Source organism: Poeciliopsis prolifica, unplaced genomic scaffold, assembly GCF_027474105.1.
Source record: "Poeciliopsis prolifica strain line A6 unplaced genomic scaffold, Auburn_PproV2 SCAFFOLD022, whole genome shotgun sequence".
Lineage (NCBI taxonomy): Eukaryota > Metazoa > Chordata > Actinopteri > Cyprinodontiformes > Poeciliidae > Poeciliopsis > Poeciliopsis prolifica.
Genome location: NW_026562397.1, coordinates 3,754,282 through 3,767,572, shown reverse-complemented (window position 1 = coordinate 3,767,572; position 13,291 = coordinate 3,754,282). Strand labels below are relative to the sequence as shown.

At 41.8% G+C, this 13,291-nt stretch overlaps 2 protein-coding genes across 2 annotated transcripts in view; one reads left to right on the top strand and one right to left on the bottom strand.

Moving 5' to 3' along the window:
- The window catches only part of nxn (nucleoredoxin), a 60,731-nt gene extending 52,020 nt beyond the window's left edge, over positions 1-8,711 (top strand). The window contains exons 4-8 of the mRNA XM_055045686.1: positions 584-684; positions 787-893; positions 2,594-2,773; positions 3,512-3,636; positions 7,440-8,711. Of these exons, the coding sequence (XP_054901661.1) occupies positions 584-684; positions 787-893; positions 2,594-2,773; positions 3,512-3,636; positions 7,440-7,622 (696 nt within the window). The 3' untranslated portion in view covers positions 7,623-8,711. The remainder of the gene's footprint in view (positions 1-583; positions 685-786; positions 894-2,593; positions 2,774-3,511; positions 3,637-7,439) is intronic.
- A 292-nt stretch (positions 8,712-9,003) lies between these two features.
- On the bottom strand, positions 9,004-13,205 carry mrm3a (mitochondrial rRNA methyltransferase 3a). Its single transcript, XM_055045685.1, is given in 5 exon segments — positions 9,004-9,736; positions 9,739-10,266; positions 11,033-11,188; positions 11,263-11,507; positions 12,303-13,205. Coding segments are annotated over 5 exon segments (1,344 nt in total). The 5' UTR covers positions 12,680-13,205; the 3' UTR covers positions 9,004-9,698.
- Between the last annotated feature and the right edge of the window lie 86 nt (positions 13,206-13,291).

Sequence of the window (13,291 nt, the reverse complement as noted above, 5' to 3'; positions counted from 1 at the left end):
AGAATTACCAGTTTGTTGGAAAGGTGTTTGCTGAAACATGTGTGAGAATCAACCAGCGACTTATGAAACCGCTACGGCTCGGTTTTCTTTTCAAGGTTCTTCCAAAAGTGGGAAAGCATGACCTTTTCTTTTAATATTTTCCGGATTGAGATAACTGTTAACAAAAAAGGGGTGTTGGCGAAAATTTTTATATAATATGGAGTTTAGGGGCCTTTGCGAGTTAGCATGAAGCTACTTAATAAAAAGAAAGATTCCCAAGGAAAGAATTGTTTGCTATAGGACGGGAAATGTTATAAAAAGGAGACAAATTCCCGCAAAGAACTAAGCCGTGAAAACAATTGATCAAATCCACTTTTGAGGTCAGATCCTTATGGATTCAGGCCTGGTCACATCCACACCCGTTGGAAACAAGCAGTCTTAAAAAAGTGTTCAAATCTCGTCCATTATTTCCAAGGTTTTCCTTGTTTACTGTCTCTTTAGATGCTCTTCAGTGGAAACAATTTAAAGTTTTTGGTGGTTTTTTTTGTTTGTGGTTTTTTGTGTTTGACTCCGGTGAAATGAATTGCTCCTGTGTGTCTCTTAGTGTCCGCCGTGTCGCAGTCTGACCCGAGTCCTGGTGGAGTCCTACCGAATCGTCAAAGAGTCGGGTCAGAAGTTCGAGATCATCTTCGTCAGCGCCGACAGGTGAGCGCCGCTGCCGATTCATCCGTTTCGCTGAGAGTTACGTCTGCGTCCGTCTTCTCAAACAGGCGTGGGAGTAAAAAGCGTTGTCCGTTTCCATTCCAGGTCAGAAGAGTCTTTTAAGCAGTATTTCAGCGAGATGCCGTGGTTGGCCGTCCCGTACTCGGACGAGGCGCGGAGATCTCGACTCAACAGGCTGTACGGAATACAAGGTATTTTACTTTTGCATCTATCAGTTTCAAATAGAAGTAGGGAAAAGATATACAAGATATGTATTAATTCTAAGCCAGAGAGACGGTTAACTCGCATTCTAAAGTTTGTTTTATACGGATTCACTAAGGATTCATTAATAAGCAGCCCTGTTTTTAAAAGCTGAGTTTTCTCTTGTATTAAGAAGGTTGACCATGTTTCCATAACTTGAAAGGCTCAATTTTTTTATATGTAATCTTAATAAAAGCACATAATTCAGTTTTAATGTTGTTTTGTGGTTTTCTCACCTTTGACTTATTTGTCAAATCTAACAAAAGAGGATCCTCTCGGGTTGCTAAGTGGAAAATGTAATATCTGAATCACTTAAACCCACATGAACAGAAAGATATTCATGCAGACGTAGACTTCTCTGTGAAGTAGTCCGCTTGAATCTTAAAACTGCGCAGCATGAAGTGAAATAACTCATGATTTTGGTTTTTCTTCCATCATGTTGCAATTTTTCTCGTTTACCTCCTCCACTTGGATGGCGCGGTAAAAATAAAAAAAACTGACATTTTGAGATTTATCTCAGAAATTTTTTTTGCATATTTTCACTTTTTTTTAACCTAAAAACTTTTCCGCTTTTGACATCTTAGAAATGTTTAAAAAAAAATTCGAACCAATTATTCACTTTTCAAGCTACAGAATTTCCAAGAAAAATCTCAAAATTTGTTGGCAGAAATGTACTCCTTTATTTATTTATTTTTATCTGCATTATGACATCACGCGTCCCCGTCTCCGTCGGTAACCTCTGAACCGGTTGTCGGCGCTGCTCCACCAAGCAGGATCTTGCCAAGTGACAATATTTGGAAACAGAACCGCAAAAACTGCATTTCGCGTCCAACGCCAGACTCTGTTTGGAGGATGACCGGCGGTGGCCTCTGCTGGACGGAAGCCAAACTACAACACTCAAAGTGGACGTTATCGGTTAATCGATTGGAACTAATTTTCAATCGAATAAGCTTATAATCGTCAATTAATCACAAGTCGTCTGCATTCCTCGGAGCTGGTTTATAATATCTGCCTTGCTGGGTCATATCAGAGAGCTGACGGCTCACTGCGACCGACACGGATTCACCCTGAGGAATGTGGACCGGTTATCGAGTTAACCGTCTCTCTGGCTGCAGGAGTGAAGCGTCTCTCCTTCGCTTTCCCCCTGATTGCCTCCTCTGTGCTGTGGAGGATGATGTGAGCTGGAGCTGGCTCTGTCCTGTGAAGAATGTCAGGAATGCCCAGAGGACGAGTCAACAGCCCCCCCGGAACCCCCACATCCAGATTAAACTCCTGCACTCCACGATTGCCTCCTCTTCTGCAAACCTCACCCCCCTTGTTCAGCTCCCTGACTCATGAACCGCTTGCTGGCTGACGGCGCCCGTTTCTGATAAGAAACAGACACTCTTTTTGAAAAGTAAGGGGAATGTGTTTGTGACAAGTTAAAGCAAACCCACTTTCCAATAAAATCTATTAAAAAGAGGGGGGAGGAAGAAGAAAAATGTCCACATAGCAAGGAAAACCTCAGCGGGAGAGTGAGGCAGGGAGGGGGAAGCGTCCGCTCCACGGAGCGATAATTGACGGAAATGACCCGCGCTCTCGCCCGCTTCCTTCCCCTCCTCTGTCCGTCTGCCTCTTATGTCACCCTCTTTCCGCCCTGCCCTCCCTCCAGGTATTCCCACGCTGATCCTGTTGGACGCCGAGGGCCGTGTGATCACGCGACAGGGCCGCGTGGAGGTGCTGAACGACCCGGAGTGCCGGCTCTTCCCGTGGCACCCGCGGCCCGTGCTGGAGCTGAGCGAGGCCAACGCCGTGCAGCTCCACGAGGGGCCCTGCCTCGTCCTGTTTGTGGGTGAGCTGGCCGTGTGTCTGGAGACGCGAAGAAGGGCGGTTAAATGTGAAGCAGAAAGTTGGTTGTTTTTTTTATGCTTTTTGAGTTTCCTCTAGTACCAAGAAGGTCAAGCGTCTTTTCATTACTCATTTTGTGTCTTCTACAGATATAAAATGGGTTTCTGTCTTGATTTCAGTTATTTGAGATGCCATATCATGCATATTTTTTTATTCCAATAAGAATCAAGCAGCACCACTTTGTGTTGGTTTGTTGCAGATAATCTCAAAAAATGCAGGAAGTGTTCAAGTTGTGTGAATAAATGTGGGAAATTCTTCCTGAGTGTAAAAAAACCCCATTTCTCTTAAAGCGCTTGATGGTTTGAAAAGTGCTTCATTTCTGAATCAGACTGCACAGTTTTAATAAAGTTTAAGCCGGCGTCAGTGAAAAGCTCAAATTCAGGGGGGATCCAGCTAAGTAGTAAGTGACAGAATCGGGATTTAATCTCCTCTGAATCAGATATTTACGCTTGTTGCTGGAATAGTTTGAATATTTACTTAGAAAATGCTTAAAGTGTTCAAACCGAGTTTCTGTATTTGCTCTGTAAATTTTCTTTTCATCTGGATGGGAACCAAATTTGATGACTCCTTATGAAACTGAGGAAAGAAAAGAACGATGCCTCTGCTTCCTGTCCCTCTTTTTTGAACAGCCGTTTCTTTTTGTGTCAAGCTTTTGACTGTGACTCTGTGCGACCTTATTCAGACGCTGAAGAGGAAGGCGAACTGGAGCCAGCCAAGGAGTTGATTCAGCCAATAGCAGAGAAGCTCATGGCCAAATATAAAGCCAAGGAAGAGGAGACGCCGCTGCTGTTCTTTGTTGCCGGAGAGGTGAGAGGAAACGGGACGCTGAAGTCAATTTCAAGGTGCAAGCAACTCCCCTGTGAAAAAGGACAGGGGAGTTACTTGAGACACAATACCATGCATAACTGCATGATATTGCAATATCATGTAATTTTGAAAGATTCTAGCAAAGTGGGCGGAGCCAAGACACTTGGAGTGTGGTCAGGTGAGCAGAGGCTGTCAGGGGGTAAGCAGGCTGTGGTCAGGATGAAAAACTTTCTAATTGTAGATCAGGTTGTAGAATCACCCCTGCTCTCCTCTCCATCATGTTGCGTCGCCACCTTTCCAGAGCAATTTAAGCTAGCAGCAGCAGCAGCAGACGGACTCAGTCGCCCTGTTTGTGTTTCTCAGGGCGTTTGTCGTCTGAGGGCCTCCGCCTTTATCAGACCCAACACAAAGAGACGTCGTCTCTCCGAGGCTTGCAATAATTCACAAGCTTTAGAGCTTCTATATGTGCGGAGTTTGTTTCCACAAAGGCGTATATTTCTACCCCCCTCCCCACCTGTTGCTGAGCTGGGGATAAAAACCACCAGGTTTGACTTGCAAACCTGGTGGTTTTAGCTCTGTTATTAATAATGATTAATCACTATGCTTAACTTTTTAAGCTTGAAATTGTGGTTCTTGTCGGCATGGTTTCCTGGGAAAGCCCCTTATCTGATTGTTTTGGGGCCTTTTTGCAGCAGAAAGCTTGTAATGCAGTCTGCCAGAACTAAACGGCATCAAAGGAGTTTTCCACATGCAGTGACAAACTCATCTAGGGGACAACTGACGGCTAATAAATTAAGAATTATTTTCTTCTTCTTGAGTTCATCACCCCTTTCGGATGCCACCCTGGGCAATTACCTATATCAAAAACTGACTGAAATAAAATTTATGAACGCATGTTAATAAAGTTAATTTCAGGGTTTGTATTGCATTTAAATCAAAAACTAGATCAACAAAATAAGCATCACTTTAAGTTCAAAAACCGGTTTTGCTGCCAAATTGTTGAATAAACAGACATATGAGCTGTTTGGTATTAATCTGTGAGGTTATTTGAGCTCGGTTCACGTCTTTGAAAAAATCCATCTTTAGACATACGGGCACTAACATTAGCATCAGTGCTGCTACATGTTTAGCTTTGAGGAGGCTAACTCCTGTTACCACAACTTGTAAACAGCAGCGTCCAATCATATCATTTTCCATAGCAAGAATTAACCCCCAGTGGGCCAAGAGGAGCAGCTTCATCCTCCATCGGATGTTGCTTGTTTGTCAGATTTGCGGATGTACCGGAATGGAAAACTTCCGGCTGGAACTTCTACATTGAAAACAAATTGAATTCAATCTAAATGAATGTGTTGAACTCCTGACCCTACAGAACCATAATCAACCACACACAAATGTTCTTAGCTTTTGGCGTAAGTTTCTGAATGGTGACCTCAACAGATGGCTGCCGTTGTCTGCATCTGCATGTTGCAGGCGACGGTGATGTTGTCCATCACAGTACATTGTGCAGCAAATTTCATTTAGGCTCTGATGTCATTTATGCGTTGTAAAAGACTGAAGTCTGCCTTGTCAGTGTCGTAATAGACGGATGTCTGAGCCGTCAGTCGAGGTTTCGCCGGCGTGGCAGTCATGCGTGAAATATCGCGGTTCTTCGGCGATCCGAATATTTCTGGATCGCCGATCCAGAAATGTCGGATCGGCGATCCAGAAATGTCGGATCGGCGATATGCTGTTTATGGAGGACAAACAACATGCGTTTGTCCTCCACGGCCAAACGCATGCTGAGTCACATCACAGCTGTGAGTGAGGTTGGCCCTTTGTCTCTTCAAAGAAAAGAAAAAAAGTCTTTTCTAGCGTTTGAGCTGCGCAGAGCGAGCAGACAAGGTAGCCAAACAAAAGGAAAGATCCGGGACTTCCTCTGGCGGCCAACGCCTGACGTGGAGATCAGATCCCCTCGGATCAGAGAGACCGGAGGTGCGGCGGTGACAGATTGCGGTTCCTTCTCGCTGCTTGCCTCGCATGATCCGTCATCCATGCTCCATGTGGCTGTAAGAGAGCCTGAAAGGGAGCGGGGGTTTGACTTGTAGCGGCGAGGATCTGGCAGTATTTCACTGGGAGGGGGGAACGTTGCCGTCTTCCATATGTGAGTAGCTACTAAAGTGTTCACCGATTTTGAATGGAGCCGGTTTCTATTGCCCGTCACCAGAAGAGGAAACCGCACAGCTGCTCTTTTGTTTGTAGTTTTCCAAAGCAGGAGGTCAGCAGCCTGTTTAGGTAGCAGCACAGCAAAGATATTCAATGAAAAGCCTTTGAGCTGATCACTTGCTCCGATCATGTTTAGCTGAGATTCTCTGATAGCGGGACGTCAGAGAGCGGAAGGGCTTACATAAGGCTGGAGTGAGTGTTGAACGCAGGAGGAAGCGCATCTGAAGTCGGCTCCCCGAAGAGAAAGTCAATGATAAACTCACAAATGGCACATAAGTCAGAAACCTCAAGTGGAAGCACACAGGGAAGCTTTCTGTCACAAGATCAGCTCTTTGCTGCAGTGCCACCTTCTGGTCTCTTCCTGTAACTTCAAATGTAATCTTTCCCATACGAAAGCGTTTTGTCTTTAATGAGTCCAACAAGTTAAGCTGAGGGGAATTAAGGTCAAGAAACATCCATCAACTGAGTAGCTGAACTCTTGACCAGGTAGGCAACTGTTTGATTACATAGGTGCATTATGTAACCTTTATTCAAAAAAGATAAAATAAAATGTTGCTTGCAAATTTGTTAAAACTATTTTCATGTCGTGACATGTTAGGCGACAGACGATCTGTGAAAAAGACAGAATCTGATACTTATTGCAGCCTGAAGAAATGCAACAACCAATCAGAGCCAAGAGAAAGATCTTAGCGCTGTCAATCATCCTCATGCACTCTGTTCAGTGTGCTAATGGAGGAGAAACAGCACACCGTAGTAGGAAAACCATTTATCCACCGGGCTATGCTCACTTGTCTGGGCATTCACAACTAGCTCTGCTAGCTGAAGCTTAGCCGCAGGGAGGATGATTGACAGCACTAAGACCCGCCTCCTGGCTTTGATTGGTTGATTATAGTTTGCACTTGGAGAAGAAAATTTATTTTATTGTTGTATTGTAGTTTCTCAGCTCTACCATAAACAAGATTTTGCTTTTATTTGCTCTCAGATTGTTTTTTTGCTCACTTGTTTCTGTTTTGTCGTGTTAATAGGATACTAAAGTATTTAGTAGACACCTATATACTTCATCTAAATTCTATCTTAGGTTTTAACAAAAGAAATGAAAAGAAGAGCCACAAAAATGCCTAACAATCAGAAGTTTGATGATTCCTCAAACTTAACCGATCCGGTATTAATATTGATATTGGTGATACTGACCCTGTGTCTACTTAGTATCGAATCGATACCAAAATGTGCAGAATTGCACACCTCTAATAGAAACACGTCTCGGTATGTTTGTGTAAAATAATTTTAACTAAGCATAATAAGCATTAATTTATTAGTGTAAGCAATATTTCTCTGGTATAGTTGATGACCTCTAGTTCCTATGGCAGAAAATCAAATATGTGAATCAAATACAAACACTGTATATCTACTGTATTTTATGAGACGGATTGCTTTTTAAAGTGTCATTCGTTTAACATTTCCACTACTGTGAAATTTAACAATGACTGGCATAAGAATCCTGTACTGTTAAGTAGAAATGCCTAAAAAATAACAATTGCTCTGCGTCTTTACGTCTGGAATGTTTCCCTGTAACGTGACGCAACATGGTTTCCTTCCTCCAGGACGACATGAGCGACTCGCTGCGGGACTACACCAACCTCCCAGAGGCGGCGCCCCTTCTCACCATCCTGGACATGTCGGCTCGTGCCAAGTACGTCCGCGACGTGGAGGAGATCACGCCGGCCGTGGTGGAGCAGTTTGTCAACGAGTTCCTGGCTGAAAAGCTCAAACCAGAGCCCATCTAAAAGAGAAACTCCGAGCAGGAAATGGACATGCAGAATGAGACTGTCACTTAACCCAGATCCGTTCTCTCTCTCTCTCTCTCTCACACACACACACACACACACGCTCTGTCTCCCTACTCTCATTCACCTCCCCTACTGACTGTTAGATAGAAACAAATGTCTCCGTACGGACATTTTGACCATGTTTTTTTTTTTTAAGTCCGTTTCCTCTCTTTATAGAGTCCTCTCTTTCTCCTGTGGTGCCTTGCATAGTCCATACAGTATGACGGCGTGTTGGAGAAATTGTAGATGGAAGGGGAAAAAAAAACAAGAGTATATTTCTGCCCAAAAACTCAGAAATTTTGAGATCAATTCCTGAAATTTTCTAGAAAAAAACATGGAAATTTCTGAGTTTGAAAAGTCAAAAATTTACTTGGAAAAACAGCATTTTTTTAGAATAGTTTCAGAAATTTTCTAGGAAATATATGGACGTTTCTGGGTTTCAAAAGTGTAACATTTTTGACTTTCAGAAAGAGTTGAAATTTTTCTATGTTGAAACTCAGAAATTTGCTCTTTTTTTACAAGTTTTTCTACCAATTTTTTTGACTGCTCAAACTCAAATTCCTTTAGGTTATTTTTTTTTCTAGAAAACTTTTGTGGTCTCAAAATTTGAGTTTTTTTGCCAAATTTTCAACTTTGGACCTCAGAAATGTCCTTATTTTTTCTATATATTTTCAGATGTTTTAGTGGAAATGTACTCGTTTTCCATCTACAATGGCCCTACTACACCGTCGTAATACAGTAATATATGAGGATATTCTGTTTGTCTTTTTTTATATAAATATATATATATATACACACACTAGCATTTTTGAGCTGTAGAGACAACCTGAGAATCGATCCAGTGGACCTACTTATTGAAGCTGATGCTTTGCTTTCTATTCTCACTGCAAGATTTGTGTTGCTTTTGGTTTCTGTGTGACGCTGACAAAGACTAAAAATGGAGTCATGTGGAAACTCACCTGTATGACGGCGGGTCGGATGGATGGAGCTTTAAGCCTATTTAAATAAAACCATAATCGGCGTGCAGCTCGCTGCCGAACGAGTTAATGGTGGTTTCCTCTCAAAGTTGTTGAGGATTTTCTGCGAAGGTCTCTGAATGGGGGGAAAAACAGACGGGATATTTCTGCGATCACAAAAAGACGAGAGGCATTTTTGAGAAGCGTCGAATGTATAAACTCTTATATTCTGTTACTCCAGTCATGACTTCTCTAGCACATTAAAACTCACTGGCAAGCATAAATTTAGTTTTTTTTTTTTTTTTAATCAACTTTTGACAAAAAACTAGCCAGGCTAGCTTTTGGGAAAAAAAAAAAAGCCAAAATGTCTTCCATGGGAAATGTATTTTTTCCAAGCACGATTGTATTTATTTTAGTTTGAAAAAATACAAACAATTCCTTTTATGGAATGCTGACATGCCAGTTTCCGACCTAATTACACAAATTAGATCTAAAAATGTATTGCTACAGTATTAAGTTTCAAATTCAATATTGGCATTGCAGTTAAATTATTCCAATGACTCCTGCATTTTCTCTGTATTTAAAAACAGTAAATTTATTATTGTTGGTTAAAGTTAATAGCCATTGCAGAAGGTCTAAGAGCCAAGAAATAACAATATGTTGCTAAAAAAGCAACATATTCTTGTAGTAGACATCTAGATGAAGGTTGCTTCACAGTTGCAGAATAAATACCCTTGTTCATACCAAATCATTTTGTCCTGATGCAAAAACCCCTCAAATTAAGAGTATGCTTTCTTTTTACCAACACAGCAAAAAATGTGGTTGTTTGAACAACCACATTTTGTCTTTATCATAGAAATTTCTGAAGAGCTGCAGATAAGGTTTGACCTTTGAACCAGCCTCGAGAGAAGCTGCTTGTTTTCAAAAGGACTCCAGGATTCTGAGGTCAGGGAAAGGTGAACTCTTAATGGAACGTAAGACACAATATTTTTTTTTAAAAACAGGAGAAAGTAGATCTTCACTTAAAATGTATGGGTTTATTACAGAACTCATACAGTTTACGCTCTATTCAGCTTATTCATGAGAACGTCCTCTCAGCCTTAGACTGTCTCTTCTCCCAGCGGTCTGTAGAAGCATGGACAGCTGCCTCCTGCCCTCAAACAGAAGGATGCTAGCGGCCATGGCTGAATTCAGACTGTCCACGCCTGAGACGATGGGAATAAAGAGTCTGGAACCGTCGGTTTTCTCAGCTAGCTGCACCGCCTCTGTGCTCAGGCCGTGCGTCTCTCCGCCTATCACCAGAGCGGTGGGATTCTGGGCCCAGTTCTCGTGGTACAGTTTGGTTTCCACTCTGGGGAGGGAAAGACCCTCGTCCTCCGAGTCGGAATCAGAGTCTGAATCGTATTCCTCGCACTCGATGGTTTTCCTTCTAGGTGACGTGCTGACCCAACCGTAATCTCCCGGTTTGGACGGCTTGTTGGTGCCGTCTTCGTCGTCGGCGTCTCTCATGTCAGCCACGTGCGCAGTCACTGATTTAGGGAGACGATTTCTGATCTCGTCCCAGTCCAGATTGGGATAAACGGGGACTCGGAAGTGGGCGCCCATTCCTGCACGCAGCACTTTGGGCTCCCAAATGTCAACACAACCTGTTGACAAGTCAATGAAACGATTAGAATTGCTACATTGAAGAGAAAAAAACGATGTGATAATTATGAGAAATGTTTGCATTTCTCATAATAACTTGTATAAAACAATAAATTCTGTGGTTTTCTGACAGTCTAAAAGTTAAATAGAACATTTAAACGATGCGCAAATTTTATGTGAGAGTTTGAGCTGGTATCGATTTCTGACATAAATATTGCTGTTACGGCTAATCAAAACTGACCCACATATTAAATATCTTAACATATATTAAATATTTAATGTATTGGGGGTGCAGGGAGCCACAAGTGGCTCTTTTGACCTTCCATAATGCCTCTTAAATTTGGCTAAAAACTAAAAGAACGGTTATTTTCTACATACAGATATGTTAGCAAATTCTAACATGTGGTTTTTAGCCGTTTTTCAATTCATTCCAGCACTAAATTCCCACAAAGAATGACAATTAGAAGGAATCAGTAATATGTTTGTAGATCTGTTTGCCTTTAGTTTAAATCTTAAAAGTAGAAATAAAACGCTGGTTCTTTGAAAATGACAAATTTCTTACAGTGGATTAACAGTTTTTTTTTTTTTTTTTTTTTTCAAAAAAAGTTGTGACAATTGTATCCCTAAATGAGTTTTGTTGTAAATGATACAAAACTCTCCAGCTTCCTACCATATGTGTTCTTTCATGTTGAAATCTGATCACTGGAAATTTTTCCTATGGATTTAAGCCCATTTACACCATAAATGGGCTTTAAGGAAGAAATCTACCTTTGGTAAGGAGGACGTCATGACAGCCAGCAGCAGCTGCACATCTCAGCATGGTCCCAAGGTTACCAGGATCACGGACGTTGTCGCATATCAGCGACAGCGGCAGCTCTCTCTGTGAAAAACTGAGCCGAGCAGGATCAGGCCGGGCAAATATTGCTGCAGAAAAACAACAAAACTAAGAACTTTTTGAAAACGTCTGCATCTTGATAAATCGAACGGACGATCCTTACCGATCACTCCCTGCGGGGCAACGACGTCGGACCAGATCTTGATGTCCTCAAACTTGACCTTGACTAGCGTCGCCCCACTCAGCTTGTCCAGCGGCAGCTCTCGGAGCCGATCCGCCATGCTGAAGAACACAATCTGAGGGCGGGCGCCGGCCTCCAGGGCGTCGCAGATCAGACGCCTGCCCTCCAGGAGGATTTTGCCCTGCTGCTCCCGAAACTTCCTGGATTGAGCAACGCTGACCAGCCGCCTGCAGAGAAGCAGAGGAAGCACAGCGAGATGATATAAAAAAAAAAAAAAATATATATATATATATATATATATATATATATATATATATATATATATATATATATATATATAATCTAAATCAAGAAATACCCAAAATCTCAGCTTGTCTCACTACATGGAGGTTGTTCTATTTGCAATACTGTTAGGTTGCAGGAATTTTCCACACCACCAGTTGAGATATTGTAACCACAGTTACTGAAAAAAACATGAAATACTTGAGTAGAATAGTTAATTAGTTTACTATATTGTGGTCACAATATCTGATAAGGGCTCTCATATTCCGTGACCGTGTATATTTACACAAAAGTTACAGGATTAGGTTTAAATTCTTTTGTTTTTATCATCCCTCGTAAAGCCTACGTCTGTGGCGTAGCATAGCGTTGACATGCAACAGCGCCTCCTGCGGTCACACAAAATATTGCAACAGATGAAGGAGGAGTTGACGTGGAGTTTTGTGGTTCTAATGCAACAGAACGCAAAATAAAAACAAAGAAAAGTTCAGTTATTCAATATAATAACTTCAGTGTCAAGAGGAAATCCACAAAACAAACGGCATGAATAAACGCAAATCAGTGACGCTTCTCCCCAAAGACACTTATTGGACATGAGGGGGAAAAAAGACAGTTGGTTTTGTTGTTGTATTTTTAGACAGGAAGTGTGAAGAAAGACATGCCGTATGTAGCACCTGTATAGCACTGCGCCACTCCATAATAATAATAATAAAGAAAACAGCGAAAGTAGAGAAATTGCTTACGATAATCTTTTATCTCCCGGTAAAGCCCTCTCATAGCGCAGTCCGTCTACTGAATCCTTTGTAGTGTTTGTAGTGTTAGCATGGGGTTGCTTAGCTGCTTTACTCCTCAGGCTAGCAGCGTCGCTCCGGTCGGGTTGTTCTCCGGCAGCTGTAGGACGGTCCCTGGCCGTCGTCTTCTTCTCTGCTGCCTGTGGCTGCTGCCGCTGCTGCTTTACGCCTTTCCCCGTGTCATCGTCAGGAAATAGCACCCTGACCGGTTTCCTCCTCAGGCCCCGAACAAAGCGCTTTGACTCCACTATAATGTCGCTTCTGGTGGAAAGAAAAACATTTTTCTCTACGGGCAACAGACGTATCACGCCTCTGATGAGCGCAGCCATTTTTTAAAATTTTATTTCTTCTTCTCTTGTCTGGAGGAACTTTTTATTACAACAAAAAAGCTCAGTGCTGCCACCTACCGTAAGTTACCTCCATTTATCCTCATAATAACTGGCTTATAGCGGGTTAGTAAGTTACTAACCCGCTTTTCTTTCAAATCATCTATTAACTTTTTAAATTAATATCTCATTTTAGTTGGACATATTTGTTTGTTAAAGTTGCGATTAAACTTGGAGGTGCTCTGTAAGTTTAATTGCAGGTGTAATCTAAAGGAGTCTAACCACATGTTGCATTCAAGTATACCTCGTAAACTACAGATTTATTATTTATCAAAAGTTATTAACGGTTTTAGCGTTTCCTAACTAGCAACCTTGATCTACTCTCAGCTCATTTTACTGTTTAAATAAATTAACTCTTGACAAAACATGCCGCAGTTCTGGTCACTTTTCCAATTGCTGCAAAGTAAATTATGCAAAGAGGCACGAATTCATATCAACAGATAACTGTATTGTAGTAATCAAGCGTAATAATACATTGCGTTATAGTTTAAGTGTTCCAACATTTATTTTTTTATTTTATTTTTTTGGTGAGGCGATATTTCTAACAGTTCGTTA